At 40.3% G+C, this 18,769-nt stretch overlaps 4 protein-coding genes and 1 pseudogene across 4 annotated transcripts; 4 read left to right on the forward strand and 1 right to left on the reverse strand.

Annotated features, from left to right (window-relative positions):
* The first annotated feature begins 1,405 nt into the window (after positions 1-1,405).
* On the forward strand, positions 1,406-6,803 carry LOC147336049 (endonuclease domain-containing 1 protein-like). Its single transcript, XM_086287602.1, has 2 exons — positions 1,406-3,272; positions 4,528-6,803. Exons 1-2 carry the CDS (start codon positions 2,979-2,981, stop codon positions 5,146-5,148), a joined length of 915 nt encoding a protein of 304 aa, XP_086143728.1. The 5' UTR covers positions 1,406-2,978; the 3' UTR covers positions 5,149-6,803.
* A 1,070-nt stretch (positions 6,804-7,873) lies between these two features.
* Positions 7,874-8,878, forward strand: LOC147336050 (endonuclease domain-containing 1 protein-like). Its single transcript, XM_086287603.1, has 2 exons — positions 7,874-8,164; positions 8,285-8,878. Exons 1-2 carry the CDS (start codon positions 7,874-7,876, stop codon positions 8,876-8,878), a joined length of 885 nt encoding a protein of 294 aa, XP_086143729.1.
* Positions 8,879-10,366: 1,488 nt separating this feature from the next.
* Positions 10,367-12,513, forward strand: LOC147336051 (endonuclease domain-containing 1 protein-like). Its single transcript, XM_086287605.1, has 2 exons — positions 10,367-10,717; positions 11,778-12,513. Exons 1-2 carry the CDS (start codon positions 10,394-10,396, stop codon positions 12,357-12,359), a joined length of 906 nt encoding a protein of 301 aa, XP_086143731.1. The 5' UTR covers positions 10,367-10,393; the 3' UTR covers positions 12,360-12,513.
* ufsp1 (UFM1-specific peptidase 1) lies at positions 11,636-13,854 on the reverse strand. Its single transcript, XM_086287606.1, has one exon. It carries the CDS (start codon positions 13,691-13,693, stop codon positions 12,935-12,937), a length of 759 nt encoding a protein of 252 aa, XP_086143732.1. The 5' UTR covers positions 13,694-13,854; the 3' UTR covers positions 11,636-12,934.
* Positions 13,855-14,381: 527 nt separating this feature from the next.
* On the forward strand, positions 14,382-16,207 carry LOC147336053 (zona pellucida sperm-binding protein 3-like; annotated as a pseudogene).
* Positions 16,208-18,769: the final 2,562 nt, after the last annotated feature.

Here is an 18,769-nt window from a genome sequence, read left to right on the forward strand (position 1 = left end):
GAAATTAACTTCCATTCAACTTGCATTCACAAACGCTGCTGTCAGTAGCGTTGAGCGTAAAAGCACAGTTAAATATTGTTTCAACAGTGAATTGTATGCCTCGCAGTGCTGGCAGCAAACACTTACTGAGCATGCGCAATGCTTTTCTGGCGGTAGTTGTGGGAGTTAGTCGTTAGAGGGTGCTGTTAAATGCACAGCAGCACAAGTGTGCACACAACCGGATGGTTTAAATGGGGATTAATGAAGATGAAAGTAGCAGTCCTGCCCTCTTCAGTTGCTGGTAAAGTAAATTTCAGAAATGTAGTTTATTAAAAACTAAAAACGAATAATAGTTACAATAGTATGTATGATAATTTTGCACAAAAAAATCTTACAACTTCTAATTGTTGTATGACAGCGGAAAGAAAACAGGTTGAAGATGACTAATTTCATTGCATATAAATATTTTCTCATATTATCTCAGTGTCATCAAAACACTTAGTTGCAAATTTCAATATGGAATGTGGATTACCTTCAGTTTGTTTAAAAAACAAACTGAAACAATATCAGCTTTTCTTGAGGTGGATTCTCTAATATTTTATTCCAATATGCCATATATTGCAAAGTAAATAGTTTTCAACTCAATGTTAATCAAATGAAGCACATATTGGACAATGTTCAGATGGTTAATAACACCATCAGTTTGGGAAAACATGTGGGCACTGGCCCCCTTGACAGAGACAGTGGACCCTCTACCAGTCAGCTGGTAGGGGATGTTGCAGCTGTAGATGGTGGTATATTGTTTGCCTCTCAACCTTTTCTTAAAGTTTCTGAAGGCTTTGATTAAGCAGAGGAATTTAGTTATACTACCACCACATTATTGAACCTCTGCTCAAACTGTCTGCAGAAACGTAATTGTTTTTTGAAGTGCCCAACCTTTAATATCACCAGTCTTGATAGAGTTCATTCTTAACGTCTTTCTGGTCTTCAGGTCATGTCCCAGCTTGTCATGGTTTTACATCGTCCTATGAATTCCACACTGGATTCATGCAGAATGATTGCTCATGTCTGGGTTCAGGCATACCCAGTTCTCTGCAACCGCACTAACACCTCTGGAGTTTCCCCCTATGAAGGATTTTGTGAAGGCTGCCAGATGTTCATGTCAGTTACATGGGCTCACTTATGCTTCACAGCAATCACATCAAAGCCATGTCCAGCTAGCCTGGTCCCAGGTGCTGTTCTTGCAGCGTTCAGCTTGGCTAGTGAAGCAGGAAAGTGGGCCTCGTGGCACACAGCCAGCAGCACTGTTTGAGATGCTGTGAATGAAAGGTGCAGGAAGAAGCCGGCTGAGTTTATTATTCTCAGTTGGACCATTTCAGCATTTCTGAAAAGGTTATTGTTACATTAGCTGGAAGTAAGAGTAGAACACTGTGGTACAATGTAAAGTGATATTTTTACTAACCAAACATTACATTATTTCATTCTTCAGATTTTTTTTTACAGACAGGAAGTGATTCAATTGTTAATTAGATATTTTGTTGCGTTATTTACACTTTTACATCACCTCACATGCTGCATATGTATATTTAATATAGACATAGTGTTTAATCTCAGAAGACAGAACACTGTAAAATAGAATCCGTTGTTTTTAACAGTCCAGGAATTAATTTTTACTTCAAAACATTAAATTGAGTTTTTATGTTTGTTGGCTACGGAGATTTTTGTCAAGGCGTTTAAAGCCATTACCAACAGACTCTGAAGCAAGACCCAAGAGTGAGTATTTGACTGTTAAGGGGCTTTAATGTCGTAGAGCATTGAGCAAAAACAGAGGAACTGCGGATCCACGGGAATGGAGCCAGCTACTTGGTAGAATTACCCTAGGACAGAGGAAAAGAAAGTCAGTCCGGACAGAATCTGATGCTGAGCTGTTTATGAAAGGTGTCAGAAGGTGGTGAGGAAGCTTACTATGGGTAGGGCCACTGATCCGATCTCTGCAGGCTTTCCTAATTGTTGGAGGATGGGCAGGCAAGTCAGCTGCTGAGGTGAGTGTTTAAGCAAGGATTTCCTGAAAACATGGACCAGCTTGACGGTGAGATGTGATTGCATCTTGCAGATGGTTTGTTCTTCCGCCACATGAGAGTCACAGGAATTTGAGAAAAAGAGGACATCAGTGCTTGGAGAATGCAAAGGTCATCAAGGAGATGGATCACCACTCTAGTGAAGACGACAATCTGGTGGTGGAGCTGGTCCTTAAATACTGACAGAAGAACAGGACTTCAGGAGCTCAAATGAATCCAGCCCATCCTCGATTCAGAGAAGTGTTAGGCCACAGGAGACGACCAGTGCAGGAGCATGATAATGGAAATTTCTAATATTAAGGAATCCTAATTTAGAAACGAACTGCGATAACACAAATTATAAAGTAAAGTCAGAGAAGTACATTACTATGACTAGTTGCAAACTCAAGAGGAAGTAACTTGTAAATCATTGTGTCCTGCTTTGAGTTACATTTACAACACCCCAACGTTTTATATTGTACAACATCCATATCATCCATCCAGGTTGTCCAGTATCTTTGGAGTTTACATTTTTACATAGTGCATACTGATAAGACCATGTGCTGCATGAAATATAGAAAATATAAAGTTACAACAACACACGGGTGTAGGAAGCCTAGCCTATAGAGTGAACATGGTGATGTAATTTTTAGAAAGGTAGAAAGGTGCAGACTTGCATGACTAAACCAGATAAGTGAGGTATCCAGCCAACCAGGCCAACCTGAGCCACTGCTGCTTTGCATAGAACGTCTCTGTCCAGCTGTCATTGTACTAGCCTGCTGAAGGAAATGCTGATACAGGATGACACGTTAAGCCGAACCGGAGTATGGAGTCTGAGTCTCTCGGTCTTTTATTGGTGCGCAACAGCCATAGCAAACATGTCAGACCCGATAAAGAAATAACCCAGTTATATTTTCTTCAGGCAACTCCAGCTGTGTGAGGATGCATCTGTTTTTCACGTCTTTATTCCCCATCACCCTGCTGATGGCGTCCCACCTGGTGAGCGCCACTGTGTCCAAGAGCTTCAAAGAGTGCAGCCAATTCTTCTACATGCAGACCCCGCCTGCAGGGATCAGAGGAACAAGCCTCAAGTGGATCTGCCAGAAATATGCAGACAAACTTCGCTACGCCACACTGTATGACAGCAGTCGCCATCTCCCCCTCTACTCGGCCTACATCTTTAAGAAGTCTGACGGGAAGAGGAGGATGGACACCCCCTGGATGTATGAGCCTCAGGTAGAGCCTCAGAGCAGCACAGTAGCTATAACTTGCCACTTTTTGAAGAGATGTTACATGTTTTGGGGCATGATAACATTTTGTTTAAAAAATCTAATCTATACAAGAACAGTGCATATACCGGGTACTAGAATTTTTATATTTTTTTCCCAGAGTTACTTTAGTTTACATGAGTTAATTTTACTTCAAATCAGTCTGGTGCTTGTTACCAAAGACCCAACAGCACAGTATAAGCTGTTAATCACCCAGACATGCCCTCAAACACACCTCTATTTTAAAGACACAGTTTGGCAGTTTGAAAGATGAGAGTTAAAGTCGAAGCTTGTTTGTGTTGGCTAAATATGTATTCTAAGAAAGCTGATTAACAGAGCCTCTTAGGTTACCAAAGTAGGTTTGGTTTATAATGACTCATATCCAATGGGCCAGAAGAAATAAATTGCCTCAAGTGCTAAGGCTTGGTGTATTCTGGCTCTGGTTCAGCCTTGGACTCAAGGCTAAAAGAAATACCTTCTGGCGCTGAATTTGACTAATTGTTGCTCCTTGCTACATATTGATTTCACATAAATCACCGTATTTCATCTGTTTTCACTAAGTCTGAATAAGCACATATCTCAATATTGTGAGTGTTTTAAGCTTTGACAGCATTGTACTGTTGAAATAATCGCTCAATCATGATGATTTAATAACTTAAAAGACTAGCTTGGAATGTTGATACATATTCTTATTCATCACTTTAGTGAAAGAAAACATTGATATTAATGTTATAACATCTTTAAAATCAATGTCTAGCTTCAACATTTCTTCTGTAGCACATTCACTGTATTCATCCATAGCACACTTAAGGCAAGTTATTTTTTCTAGCTCATTTGATGTGAGTCATTATAAACCATAATTACTTTGGTATCCCTGCCAACCAGCTTTCCAATTATATTTTAGTGTGAGAGATGTGTGTGTGTTCAGTTTCGGCATCCAGAATAGGGTTGGTTGGGTTATGGTAAGGTACATCTGACCTCCTGGATCTGGCTCTTTTTTTTAAGCTGACCTGAATCTGGCAACACAGGATTAAGAATCTGACACCTATATTTTTTTAACTGTCATGTGAACAAACAATCAGGCTGTGAAATATGATGTGTAATACCTGCCTTAGATTAAGATGCTTCCAGGCTTTACTGCTCTTATTTAAGTGTTTTGCCCTGTGGATTGAGGACTTTAAAATTGCTAAATGTCATGTTTCTTTCACTTCCTCTTCTTACAGCTGCTTTCAAATGATGAGAGTAGTAACATGAAGGCACTTCCCCTGAGTGAAAAGACTCCCCCTCTGATCGAGGACAGCCAGCTTGTTTTAGAGGACTACACGGATGCCGTAGGATATCGACGTGGCCCACTAAACCCTGACTTGCACCAAGCAGAACCAGATGACAAATCCTCCACTTACACCCTGACCAACATAGTTCCACTGATCACAGATTTCCTGGAAACCTCTTGGAACCCATACTTAGACATCGTTCGCCGACGTCTCAACAATTTCTGCCACGGCAAATCTTTTGTAGTGACAGGGGTGACTGTTTCAGGGGCTGCCATTCAGCGTAATAACAGGGACCGTCTCATCATTCCAAAACACTTATGGCTGGCATACTGCTGTCCACAGTTTGATCATAACTCACCATATGAAGTGAGGTTTATGTTCCCTAGCTACGGCGGCTATGCACTGAATGAACAGGCTGGATTTAGTGTAGTCGAGGTACCTCTAAAGACTCTGGAGACATTCTTAAGGAGCCAGACTGACATAGACAGTGACATGGCCATATTCTACAAGGGATGTGTGGCAGAAAATCCCTTAAAGAAGAAGAGAGACCTTACCAATGTTTTAGTATGATGGAATTTTCATAGTTGATCTTCTACATGAAAAACAGTATTTTGTCAAAAGCTAGCTTGCAGTTAGTAGCCAAGCTAGTGTTAGCTAACATGAGCCAGCTCAGAGAAAACCTGAATAAAAGGAAAACATGTTTTCTAAAAAATATTCTTCAGTGTTTTTAACCACTTAAAAAAATCTGACAATTATTTTGTTAAAGTTAATGTTTAGCAATTAATGAATCAAATTAAAAGCCCAAACAACTACCCAGAGGTGTTTTAAGAAAGATGACTTGGTTTTAGAAAAACTTTATAATTGACTTGAAGTCTGTCCTGCTTTCTCTGCTGTTTTTGTCCTACAGATAGACAGGCTTCATTAGATAAAACTAGCCATTAGCTTTCTGGCTAGTGTTAGCTTACCCTACTTTTATGGAGAAACTGGCAGCTCGCTGGCTAATGCTAATTTGCTTGCTTGCTAAGGTTTTCTATTTTGAGTCCATTTGTATGCTATACTTAGCTAAAGCTGGTCAGTGCTATCTTTGGGAGCTGAGGAGAGGCATTGTGACCATAATAGTCATGTCCTTGTCTCACTCACAGGCTCTTAGAGGCAACACAGAAATTAACAAACAGTATATTTTAAAGTCACATTGCAGTCTGTTTCACACACTGGCAATAAAAAAGGGTTTCACACATGAAAAAAAGTTGCAGACTTTTTAACAGGATGCAGAGTAATGCAGGAATGTTGAAATGCATCTATTGCAAAAACAAGACTAAGCCAACTTTACAGTGTTGAGCAATCCTGCTTCACATGTTATTGAATAAATTAAAGTATAATTCAGTTAGAAAGGAATAGAGCCATTGAATTGTTACAATTTATTAATCTTGCCTTTATGGAAACAAATTATGAACCCAATGGCATCTTTATTAAATCCTTCCTGGGGTAATTGCCATAGCTGTTAAAATTTCCTGCACTTAAACTGAATACATTCAAGCCAAAATGACCTGACTTGTAATTTGTCCACATCTTTGTCTTTATCCCACCTATTGTTCTCCTCGACTCTATTTGTATTATGAACTCTAAAGTGCTCAATTTCAGAGTCCAGATGTTCAAACCAAATTTAAAACATTGTGCTTAAATATTCTACCTCATTTTTGATCTAGGTGACGGAGAAGAATTTGACTGTTACTGACCTGTGCTGTATATGGTAATGCTGAAGAAATAAAGCTCAAATGTGCACTTATTTATATAGTAAAATACAATTTTCAGAAATTCCTCCATGGAAAGAAAATTATAGCCATATATAAGAACTGAGCAACCACGAGTATCTTTAACTTATATTCTGTCTTTATCCAAAAATGTTTCATTATTTTGCATTTCACAGGATGACCAGCAGATAGAAAACAGCATGTCACATATTGCTGCTGGAAAAAATGAGTGCTTCTATGTCTGGAAAGTGTTGAAAATATGCATTTGGTCACAATCACGTATTTGATTTTGTTATATCTTCCTGAGAAGAACTTTGAACTTTTTTGTGATTTCCTTCCTCTTTGGAGCTAAAAGGGGCCACCCAAACACATGAGATATCAATGGAAAGCCCAGGATTTCCTCTATTTAGTACATCAGGACAAGCTCAAATGAGTGAAAAGCTATAGACCAAAAACAAATGTCCATTACAGAGGACACAAATAAGCTGGTTTTAATGATATCTCAGGATATGCCTCTTTTGTGGCACAATCATTCTGTATTTTATTTATAATGTATTTTATTCTGTATTTTATTTTAGTAATCTCTTAATTTTGCAAATAAAAGTTCTTTCATGTTACTACCCTGTTGTTGTGCTGCAAGTTATTATTTTTGAGGCAGTTAGAATTAATAACTGTGGGGCTGAGATAGCTGTTAGCAAGTTTATGCAGCTCTGTGGGAATTCTACAGCTACCAACAGTCATAACAGTCTTGATAACATAGAATGCAGCCATGATCATATCATAGCAATTGTAGTCATTTTAGTAGTCTGCATTCTGTACTTGCAGCATTTACATCCTTAGGCGAGAGTGTAACTCATGTTTCTGTAAAAAGAAAAAAACCCAAACCTTACACATGTACCTTAAAGGCATCACATGCAGCGATTAATAGTTACTACTTTGAAAAAAAGGATGGCTGTAAGGATACACTCACTGTATACATGTGACCGTGCCTGTTAAAAATGAGGCTGTGCAGAACAGGCAGATGGTGGGTTTTTAACAACATGAGTGTACACACACAAAAATGTACGTTAATGTAACCCTGATATACTTAACTTGTATTTTTTCTGCATTTGTCAGTGATATCAGTAGTAGTAGAGTAGAGTATACACTTCATTGGTAGCAAATATAAAGTCCATAATGACGCACAACGGTCTTTAAAAACCCAAGGCACTTTAAAATTGCAAGTATAGCTTTGTGTTTTTGATAAATGCTTGACCATCTGGGAGGATGTGTTCAAAGAAATAACATTACTCTAACCAGTGTGAGGCACCATTGGCCATAGTCCCTGTTTCGCCAGCTGTGGGTGGATATGATAAGGTATAAAGATGGCATTACTTTGCATACTGAGGCCAGATTACAGAGAGCAGAGTGGGAAATGTGTATGAGCTGTTTTACTGAGCATAAAGACGCACGCAGTCATTTGTAGCAGAGCTCAAAAATATACCTAACATACTATTTAACAGCTTTAACTTGTTACCAGAGTGGCTTCAGGATCCCTCCTAGCTATGGCAGCTTGGGCACAGACAGCTTTTCTACTTTTCAGCATAATGTTAGCAGTGATAGGCAAAGTGGAAAAAGAGCTTTCTCCAGAGTGCAAAGAATTCCTCTACATGGGAACGCCACCGAGAGGACTGGAACACCACTCCGTCCAGTTCATTTGTCAGTACTACAACAAAAAGCCACGCTACGTGACTCTGTACAACACTGTGGACCATATACCGATCTACTCTGCCTACATATTTAAACGCTCAGAAGGGGAGAAATGTATGGATGTCCCTTGGATGTACGAACCTCAGGTAAAGAAAACTAGAAAGTTCCCTGCTTTGAAATGTGCGTAAGAATTTGTTGCGTAGTCATGTAATCGCATTCAGTCATGCTCATGCCCTCATTTGCTGTGGGTCTGTCTCTCTGCACAGCTGTCCACATCCTCTGAAACAGACGAGATGCAGCCCTTTCCACGGAGTTACGTGCACATGAACTTTGAAGATGCCCAAGCTGTTCTTGACGATTACACAAATGCCATCCTTTACGAGCGCGGCACGCTCAACCCGGACGAGCATCAGAATGAACCTGACGACAAAGCAGCTACCTACACCCTCACCAATGTGGTACCCGTGGTGCCTGAAGTCAACAACCTAATCTGGGACAAACAGGAACACATGATCCGCAAAAGGCTTAACAACTACTGTCGTGGAACGGCGCACATTGTCACCGGGGTCACCACCTCTGGCAAGATGATCCGCCGGGAAAACATGAACCGCATTGCAGTTCCCACCTACCTGTGGTCAGCATATTGCTGTGTTGACTATGACCACAACACACCTTTTATGAACCGTTATAAATTCCCATCTTTTGCTTACTATGGCCTCAACGAGGATGAGAACAATGACATGGTGGAAGTCTCCGTCCAGAAACTGGAGGAGTTTCTCAAGAAGACAGAATTTGTAAGCCAGAACTTTCAGATCTTTGTGGGCGACTGTTCCATACAAGCACCTGAGAAAACTGCATAGGGAAAATATTTAGAGATATTTCAACATTTGACAAATTAAAGAAAGACAAAAAAAAGTAGTCCTACCAGAAGAGTGCCAGTGTACCTTCTCATTGGTCTCTGGAACATCAATCTCTCAACAGACGTTCCTGTATCTTTTTTATTCCCTTTATTATTTGGTGTTTTTATGATTTTTTGTCCTGTGATTATTCAATTGGGTTTTAATCCTGTTATTACAGAGGCCATAATCTATGAACTGCTTTAAATTGATACCCATCAAACCATTCAGTAATCCTCATGCCCTCTGGATTGGGGCACTGTCATCATAGAGGAGACCACACCCATCAGAATAAAATGTTGCAATCATAGAAAAGTTTCTTTTAACTTGCAGTGCCCCTTCAAAGAGGACAGATGAATCCAAACCATAAAAGAGATATACAGGTTACTAATTTTTCCTTTAATTTGTCACTGATCTTTGTGGTGTTTGTAAGTAAAATGAGGTGCCATCATGTGCCAACAAAACATCCAGCTAAATTATAACAGTGTGACAGTGAGCTATCGCTAACAGTATCCATGAAATTTGCAACCAGAATTTCTTTTGTTATCTACACCTGTGCTTTTTCTACTGTGCATGGTAATTTATATGACACGTTACATCAGGTAAAACAAAAGCTTCCAAGCGGGTCATAAAATCTGCTGACACTGGATATCACGTGTATTTTTTGTTGTTCTGCATAACCTTTACTTTGAAGGCAGAGGCGTAGCCAGCTATCAAGGAGGGGGGGGGAGGGGAGGATTTACATTAGTAGGTTGTTCACGTGTTGGAAAGGTGTGGGGGAGGGGCCATACTGTACTTTAAACACTCTTGCAATGTAACAAAATGTAACTTTCTCATATATTTCACAGGAATAAACCACTGAATGAAACTGTCTCTGAACTTTTGTTTTTGACATATTCTGGGCAATTTGAAACCTGTCATCAGACGTCATATGCATATTAAGTTACAGCACCAGCTCATGATGGGATAGAGCTTTTTAATTTGCTGCTGAAATGAAAAATCTAAACTTGATATGTGGAAATTCTCCAATGCAAGACTCCTTCTACACTTTAAACAAAAACTGGCTTTAAAACATGAGTTTCCCATTTCTACTCTTTCATTAAACTTCAGCTTCATTCACTGCAACAAGGCCGACGATGGAAGAAAGGCTATTTTTGAATTGAAGGTCTGAAGTGAGTGCCATTTGTCCTCTGCACTTTACTGTAATAAAATGCTCTCAGTGACTGATAACTACTGCTACGACACTCGTGGGAATTTGAATATATGGAAAAGCCTTTACAATGAGAGAATTGCTCGCTTGAAGTGCAGGTGAGGCATGAAGGGAAATGTGGGGTGTGATAGAGCTGGGACAGAGGCTGTACTTGTTAGGCAGTAGTAGATTGCAGTGGTGTGTCACAGGTGAATTAGAGACACATTAGCAAGAGAAGACACATCTAAAAAGACACAAAAGAGAGCTGCTGAGAAAAAAAAGCTGCAGTGATGATACCTACATTTACAAATTGTGCCTTAGCAACGGCAGCTGCCATGATCTTCCTAATGTGTGGATTGCTTGAAGTGTCCCAGGCAGGAGTTGTGGGAGACTTCAACCATGCGGAGCGCTGCAAGGACTCTCTCTTTATGGGAACACCACCACGAGGATACCTCAGCAACTCCTTTAAGAAGATCTGCCAGCGGTATGAGGACAAACCCCGCTATGTCACCCTGTACGACTCACACAAACACGTCCCCATCTACTCAGCCTATACATTCAAGAAGTCAGACGGGGAGAAGAAGGTGGATTTCCCTTGGATGTTCGAGCCTCAGGTGAGAGTGCTTGCGAGCTCAGTCAAGGATGAAACAAATAAAACAGAAGCCTGGTTTCATTCTCAATTTTGCATGTTTGCCCATACAGTGTGCTATATATCTGACATAATACTATTCACACTATATATACCATATATTCACAGTACTCTGTATCTATTCACATGCAGTCATTGGAGATTTCTTGACATTTTTGGAAGTGTAAAGGCAATATCACCTGATGTTTCTTAACAAGCAGCTAAAGAACTGCAGCAACTATGCTACTGTAATAGAAACAATGTAAAGCTGAGATAAGCTGCTTTATTAGCTCTGTGTGCTATTTCACTGAGATAGTGTTGCCATTACCATTTATGCAAATTTGGCATTTTTCTCTAAAAATGACAAAAGTTCGTTTCTTTTCTGTAAGAAGTGGCTGTTTAATTGCAGAAAAGCACTGGCAGCTAGATTTGTCAACTTTTAACGGTGCTTTGTGTAAACTACAACAGAGTTTACAGTTCATGGCTGCGCTTATTGTAAGCTTTAGTAGCTGACTCTCAACCCTTTGGATGCTGTTATACTGTTTTTGTCTTCCTATTTTAATTCAGTTTTATTTATATAGAGCCAAATCAAAATAACAGTTGCCTTAAGCTGCTTTATACTGTAAGGTAAAGACCAACAATCAGACGAAGAGCAAGCACTTGGAGCCAGTGGGAAGAAAAAAAACTCCCTTTTAGCAGGAAGAAACCTCCGACAGAAACAGGCTAAGGGAGAGGCAGCCATCTGGTGTGTCAGGTTGGGGTTAATCTTCATAAACAGATTATCTTTTTAAAAGTATAACTTCAACTCTTTGCCCACATACCATGAGTTTTGTCTACTATATTTGTATAAGTGTGACAAGATATGAGCTTATTCACATTTCCACTGAGTTATTGGACAACTACTGGTCTATTTAAACAGTCGCACAAGCAAACAATACCATCATATCATCTCTATTCCCATGAGTCTTTGCACCATTCCCAGAAAAAAATGAGTGTGCAAACTGTGAGTAAAACTACTTTGCTTTTTATTTTCTCTCTCTCCATAGTTGGCCTCAGAAAAGAGCAGCAGTAACATGGAGCCCTTCCCCCAGTCTGCAAACATGCACATGAACTTTGAGGACTCCCAGGCAGTCCTGGAAGACTACGCCGATGTGGTTCAGTATGAACGCGGCCAACTAAATCCCGATGAGCATCAGGCTGACCCTCTAGACAAGGCGTCCACCTACACCTTGACGAACGTGGTGCCTCAGATCAGGGAGTTCAACATGGGTCCTTGGGCGGAACACCGAGACATCGTCCGAAAGCGCCTCAACAACTACTGCCGCGGCAAAGCCTTTGTGATCACCGGGGTCACCACTTCTGGACACACGATCCGTCGCAACAACCAGGACCGGGTAGCTGTGCCCGAGTACATGTGGTCGGCCTACTGCTGCACCGAGTTCGACCAAAATGCGCCGTACTTTGTGCGCTATAAGTTCCCTGTCTTTGGTGCATATGGGCTAAATGATCGTGTCAACAACCAAATGGTGGAGGTTCCTCTCAAAAACCTAGAGAAATTCCTCAAGGGGAGGATGGATGTGGACAAGAACTTCCAGATTTTCTATAAAGATTGTGTATCAGATAAATGATATAAAAGGTGATCTTTTGATCTCTTGGCAGAAATGTAGCTCGAGAAATAAATGGAACCCAGATGTCATGTCAAATTAAATTATATGATGGAAGGAATAAAACGGAGAATTGAGTGAGCCTAAATGAAGCTTGTCTCATTTAATATGTTTACATGCGTACAGATCTCTTTCTCAGTGCATATTGAAGCATTGTCCAGCACATATCATGTGTAGGTGATCACAAGACTTTCCTCAGTTTATGATGGCTTTGTGTATCCAGCATGATCAGGAGACGCATGCATTTGTAGTAAATGATCTTGTGCACAAAATGTGAAATAAAAATGAGCAGCTGTCAAGGGTCTATGTAGGCCTGTAGAATACTGAAAAATATTTTTCACAAAAACACAAAATGAAGACATTTGAGAAGCCAAACACACTGTTTTGACCAAGAAATTAACTGATCCTCAAATTTCTAATAAAAAAAAAACAAAACAAAAACCAACATATACGATTGGTACTGCTGCTCTTCAAGAGCTTTAATGAGTTTAACCACAGGATGGCACTGCAGCTCATTTTGAAACAACCATACTGAATGTCTAAAACACATTTAGCAGTCTTGCAGTCTGTGGCAGACACAGATTATAAAATGAAGACTGATCCAGAGATGATACTCTTTTCCATGCCACCCACCCTCTCCTCTGCAGCTCTGTCCTGTCCAGCTCACATCCATAGTAATGCGGGTCGAGAACCAGCAAATAGCTCCCCTTATCCCCGGTCCACACCCCCAATACCCCCTTTGAGGAGTTGTCTCTGTCTCCTCCCATCATCACTGGAGAGTTATGCTTCTCAAAGTGCTGATGGAGCTCAGCCACTGCGACATGCTCCAGTTCGGCCCCTCCGCCTCTGACATGCACCACTTTGCAGGGAACATCGTAGAAATGATCGAGGACTAGAGAGCATTCAAATGTTCCTATCCACTCCCTGGAGCCTGAAAAGGAGTCGGTTTTGTCCCCCATTGTTACCAACGCTTGCTGGATTTCGGGGAGGCTTGGTACCGGCCTGCAGTGGTTCTTAGGCGGAGAGCAGTTATGACAAATCCACGAAGACAGCGTTTGAACGGTCCTGTAGCCACATCCCCAGCCTCTGTCATCCTGTCCATCGCATCCATAGTGGAAGTAGAGATAGTCTCCTTTTATTAGAGAACATTTTATAGCACCCGAAGGTGGATTAGGAAGACCAGTGTGCACATTCTTCAATAAAGTTTTGTCCTTTTGTAAATTTTTGCTCCCTCCTGCTCCACTTCCTCCCCAGTCAATCTCTTCCTCTGACGGCGCTGGCACGGACTTTTTATCCATGTTTTTCCTCTTTTCTGTCCTTTTTTATTTTTTACAAACACATACATCCAAACACTCGTCAGCAGTTTCAAAACATCCGACGCTTACTAAGTACAGCTACAATAACTATCCCTACGGAACACTAAGAGGAGTAACTGAGTTCCGTCTTGACATTGGTTCCACTCACAGTTATGCCCTCAAGAGCCTTTCGGTCTTTTCGTTTCATTTTGTTTCTAAACACAAAAAGTCACCGGTTTCAGTCGTTTGAAAGTGAAATTACTGTAGGCTACGACTGCTACTACTACTAAACAAACAAATATTCGAGTGTGCGAAAATATCGTTATCTTGAAATGAATATTTCCACATATGTGTACTGATAAAATAGAATTAGGATGCAGTGTGTTGACAAGAAAAAAAAGGTCACCAAAACAAAATTGCTTAATGTAGCACCTGTTTTTTATTAAGTATAGCGTGAATAAAAATGTTTGTATTTCCCCCCACAGTCTTTGAAAGTAGAATCCACGGTCCAGCGCGCGAGAGCACGGCGCAGTACACCTGTGTACAACCACGTTTATTTCTCAGGCCTTGGGTTTTCTCTTTGGCAATGGCTACCCAGGGAAAACACACCGGTGTCGCCTACATTTTCGTAGTTTTGGTATATCTGCGTTTTGCCCCAAAAATAATGTAGAAACTCTTTAAAGCACTTCAAATGCGATGCGGCGAAAACAAAGTGAGAATAGCCGAGAAGCATCAGTTTTCCCAGGACAGACGTTCAGTCCCCAGTGTTTTCAACTTGGAGAAAACTTGTCCCAGGAAAGCTCCTGCAGACCAAAGGAAGCGGTGTCTGAAGCTGAAATGGTTATCTCTGCAGGGCTACGAGAATGTGAGACTGAGTCCAGTGTAAAAATAAGCTCAGCTGGTACGCTTAAAGGATTAAAAGAGCAAGTTTGAATTCAACGTAACCGATAAAAGGCAGAAAATGGCATCTAAAAGGAAGATAAATTACTATAATTGATCAATAAACGGCGGGAAAGGGGGCAAATCATACGGCTCGCTAAAAGTATATGAATGATGTAATGTGTTGTTGTATACTGTTAATTGATCAATTATGTTACTATAGCTAGTAGTTAAATTGTAAACAGTTTAAATGGCTGATTTTTTTTTTAATTGTTGGCTAACGGTACAAATTGTATCACTGGCAAAATAAGCGAAGCTGGTCACTTTAGTGGAGTAAAAGTAAAAGCTGAATGATTAGAATAGAAAACCAACAGTGCAGGGTTCAAACGGTTAACAGTAACAAGAAACTTGTCCAGATTAAACTGAGTTCAACGCCTGTGTGTTTATATGATGACAAACACTGGCATAACCTGTGTGTAATTTTTGTGTGAATACAGGAAGCAAAAAGTAAGTCGAGAACCACTAAGCCTAACCTGGGAACCAATGACATCCACGGTCAGTGTCTTTGGACTGCAGCAGTTCTCCCTTCATATCTTGGCAGGTTAAACTGAAGTCTTATTCATTCTCTAGTTTGGCGATATTGTTTGTATGTGGAGTCTAAATGAAGCAGGCACTGGAAAGAAAACTTGTTCCACAGATGTGTGCACCTCTCAGTGTAGTTCCACAGTGTATCAGCAGGGGGAAGCAGTGCTTTTAGAAGCCAGAGTGGAGGCCCTGATGCACCCTCCTGTCACTGTATATGTCGACTCTTGCGTAGCTACATTGAAGCCTGACCCTCTCTCCTTGCAAGGCTACAGATTTATCACAAATCAGGGCTGAGTATTTTCTTTTGACTATAAGAAAAAAGTCAATACAGTTGTAGTCATTTGTGAATAGAACACAAAACACATCATGTCCAAGTCTGATACAGTCCTCCTGCATTACACATGTCTTATGGACAGTTTACTGCCAGACTTTCCATCTACATTCTACCATAAATGACTTTAACTCATCTCGTTCTATAATTTGTTGGACAATTGGCAGTTTTTGTATTTTTTTTGTGTCTGTACGACACCATGGTGGATTTAGTCAGTCAATATTTGACTGAAGTGCAGACTTTGTGCACTTCAAAGGGTTTTATAAAGGTGTATATTTCTAGGGATTTTTATACACAAACCCGCATCAGAGGCTGAACATTAACAGTACAAACTAACATAGATTTAAATATAAGGTTTCTATTTAATATGTGAATAAAAATCCTGAAGTATAGAACGCATCATCAGTGGTCTTGAAACTGTACCCGTCAGTCAGTCTGAAGTCTGCACTTCAGTCACATCTTTAGTGTTTGATTCAAAATCCACTGAGGTGGTGTACAGAGGTTAAATTACAAAAAAGGTTAAATTACTGCCTGTGTAGAAAACGTTAGGGAAGAACTGTAATATTGTTGAATTAAATATTGGACTAGTGTGCTTAATTAATGTTTCTGTTTAAAGATGTTCATCAGCTGCCATCTTATGGCCACTTTGAAACAAAGCTTACATAGCAAGCTTGAAAAAAACCTGCTTCTTTCACAGGCCCACCTTCAGTTTAGGCTTCTAAAATTTTAAACATTGCAGTTTCATATCTTCATACTTGTCAGTTTCATCTCAGGTCACATCCACTGATGAGAGATGTACTGTTAAAGGTGTAGTTTCCCATCTAAAGGTCAGCATGTGTCTTTTGTTCAGCCAGCGTACGACAGAGGGAGACAGTGACCTGTGTGAATGCTGCTCTAACCTGTCTGCTGGTGACACACGACTCAGCTGGAGACAGGTTGGACATCCCTTTACAAACACAATATACACAATCATTGAGGTTATTTTTACCAGTTGTTCTAAATGCAATATAGTATCTGTACTACTGGTGTGTTCAGGAATTTGTTAAAGTGACAGCATTTAGACAGGTCCCTTTACCTTAATTTCTTTCACAGCTTCATTCAGACAACAGTGATGGAGAAAGATGTGGTGAGTATGACATTAGACTGTACATCAGGTGATGTAATGTATGAGGCCGGTTTGCTTTCTGAAACATTCAGTTTGTGTTATTGCTTTAAGGGCCATCACAAGAAATATCCAAACATTCATTAATCTATTAGGATTGCTTACAATAGTTGCCATTGTGCCTATTTAGACATTAAGCTGACATTTTTAACCTTCAGATTAATGTAAATAAGTTCATGTCTCCAAGAATTGTACATGTTTTTGACAGAAACGAAGGACGAGGCTGACAAGACAGTTGGCCCTGTTCACATCTCTGTCAGTCGCTGAAAACCCCTTTTTTAGCTGCACAATTAGGTAGGTACAGGTACTCTTGAGACAAACTTGAGGAGCTGAACAATGAATAACACTGATAATGAAGTGGTTTTCCTATGGATCAATTCATTTAATTGTAAAAATGTATACCCAGAGCGGTCTTTTTGGAGCTGTATTTTCTATAACATCAATAATCTATTTTTTCCCCTGAAAATAGACAAATTAACAAATCTTATCTATGTGAGGAGCAGAGGCAAGCACTTCTTGCTTCTTTTCTCACAAAATACCATAATACAGGGGTGTCCAACTCCAGGCCTCGAGGGGCAGTGTCCTGCAGGTTTTAGATATCACCCTGGGTCAACATGCCTGAATCAAAGGATTACTTCATTACCAGGCCTCTGGAGAACTTCAAGACATGTTAAGGAGGCAATTTAGCCGTTATATCTGCTGTGATGGATCAAGGACACATCTAAAACCTGCAGGACACCAGCCCGCGAGTCCTGGAGTTGGACAACCCTGCCATAATGGTATTCACAATGTCAGTTGGCATGTTCAGTGCCCTGCTGAGATGAGCTGGAGACACTGATTATAACAGGTCTTTACCCTGAGCTATTTAATAAAGCACAATACAAGTACAGCATGTGGGGGTGGGATGGGAACAATTAAATCCATGTTTTGGGGTAAAATCAACAAACTTTTAAAGGCGTGATTAGTGATTCATTACATGCCATATGCAGTGGAAACACTAATCTAGTCCTGTAAAAGGAAACATTAAGGACCAAATGGGAAACCACAGTGAGCTGTGTGATCTTATCACTGCAACACTACACCTGGTTCTATCCCTGAATATAATCTATTATATTAATGTAATAAAATTGACAAAGGGAGGTTGTGGACCAGGGATGTTTTCTCCTTTCTCTCATGCAGAATAACTTAACTTGTGTCACAGATCTCAGAGCAATGTTATTCTTTTGTAAAGGAATAATTTTGTGAATGAAATACCTGAAATGAGGCTCTTTAGTGCAGTATTGTAGATTTTTTTTATGTTTGTAACTGTTAATAGTTGATTTTTAAAGTTAACTTTAACTTCCTCAAATTAAGTCTACTAAATCTCCAGATGGTCTACAGCACAGGTGTCGAACTCCAGGCCTCGCGGGCTGGTGTCCTGCAGGTTTTAGATGTGTCCATGATCCGACACAGCTGATTTAAATGGCTAAATTACCTCCTCAACATGTCTTGAAGTTCTCCAGAGGCCTGGTAATGAAGTAATCCTTTGATTCAGGTGTGTTGACCCAGGGTGATATCTAAAACCTGCAGGACACTGGCCCTCGCGGCCTGGAGTTGGACACCCCTGGTCTACAGCACTGTGCAAAAGTGTTGAGCAACCCCTCTTTTTATGTTTAGCTAGGAAAATGGGAAATAGGTGCAGCGATTTATTGAAACTTTGGCAAACACGTGTAAACACCATATAAAACAGAGACCATTCTAATGAGCTTGAAAGTCAATAACTGCCATGACTATTTTCATCATCACAGTCTGAACTCTCTCTGGCATCTTTCTTATTATTTCTCTAACTAGTCTCTCATTTGTCTTTTGATGTTATCTTACTATACGCTGCCTTGTTGAAAGACACGCTGTCACTGGTCAACTTCAGAAGCTGTACAGAGTCTTGTATGGGGTAAAAATACTGTAAAGAGGAAGCAGATGTGGAGGGCAGCTGTGCTAATTGAGTCTGTTGGAGACTCCAGATGTTTGAAAGTGTGTTACAGCTTAATGTTTGCTGCATCTTTATCTTTGGATGGACATATCAAACCTGTCGTAAAACGCTCTGAGGTCAGTGACTAATTTAAATGTTAGAAAAGGACAGTTT

This window comes from Aulonocara sp. 'chitande type north' Nkhata Bay, linkage group LG3 (genome assembly GCF_057382095.1).
Source record: "Aulonocara sp. 'chitande type north' Nkhata Bay isolate Kocher_YH1m ecotype deep benthic linkage group LG3, A_spYH_male_GT1.1, whole genome shotgun sequence".
Lineage (NCBI taxonomy): Eukaryota > Metazoa > Chordata > Actinopteri > Cichliformes > Cichlidae > Aulonocara > Aulonocara sp. 'chitande type north' Nkhata Bay.

Bases quoted from the DNA above. Each gene is read 5' to 3' on its own strand.
- LOC147336049 (XM_086287602.1), top strand. From the start codon at position 2,979: ATGCATCTGTTTTTCACGTCTTTATTCCCCATCACCCTGCTGATGGCG. The intron at 3,273-4,527 runs GTAGAGCCTCAG...CTCTTCTTACAG, and splicing joins CCTGGATGTATGAGCCTCAG to CTGCTTTCAAATGATGAGAG.
- LOC147336050 (XM_086287603.1), top strand. From the start codon at position 7,874: ATGGCAGCTTGGGCACAGACAGCTTTTCTACTTTTCAGCATAATGTTA. The intron at 8,165-8,284 runs GTAAAGAAAACT...CTCTCTGCACAG, and splicing joins CTTGGATGTACGAACCTCAG to CTGTCCACATCCTCTGAAAC.
- LOC147336051 (XM_086287605.1), top strand. From the start codon at position 10,394: ATGATACCTACATTTACAAATTGTGCCTTAGCAACGGCAGCTGCCATG. The intron at 10,718-11,777 runs GTGAGAGTGCTT...CTCTCTCCATAG, and splicing joins CTTGGATGTTCGAGCCTCAG to TTGGCCTCAGAAAAGAGCAG.
- ufsp1 (XM_086287606.1), bottom strand. From the start codon at position 13,693: ATGGATAAAAAGTCCGTGCCAGCGCCGTCAGAGGAAGAGATTGACTGG.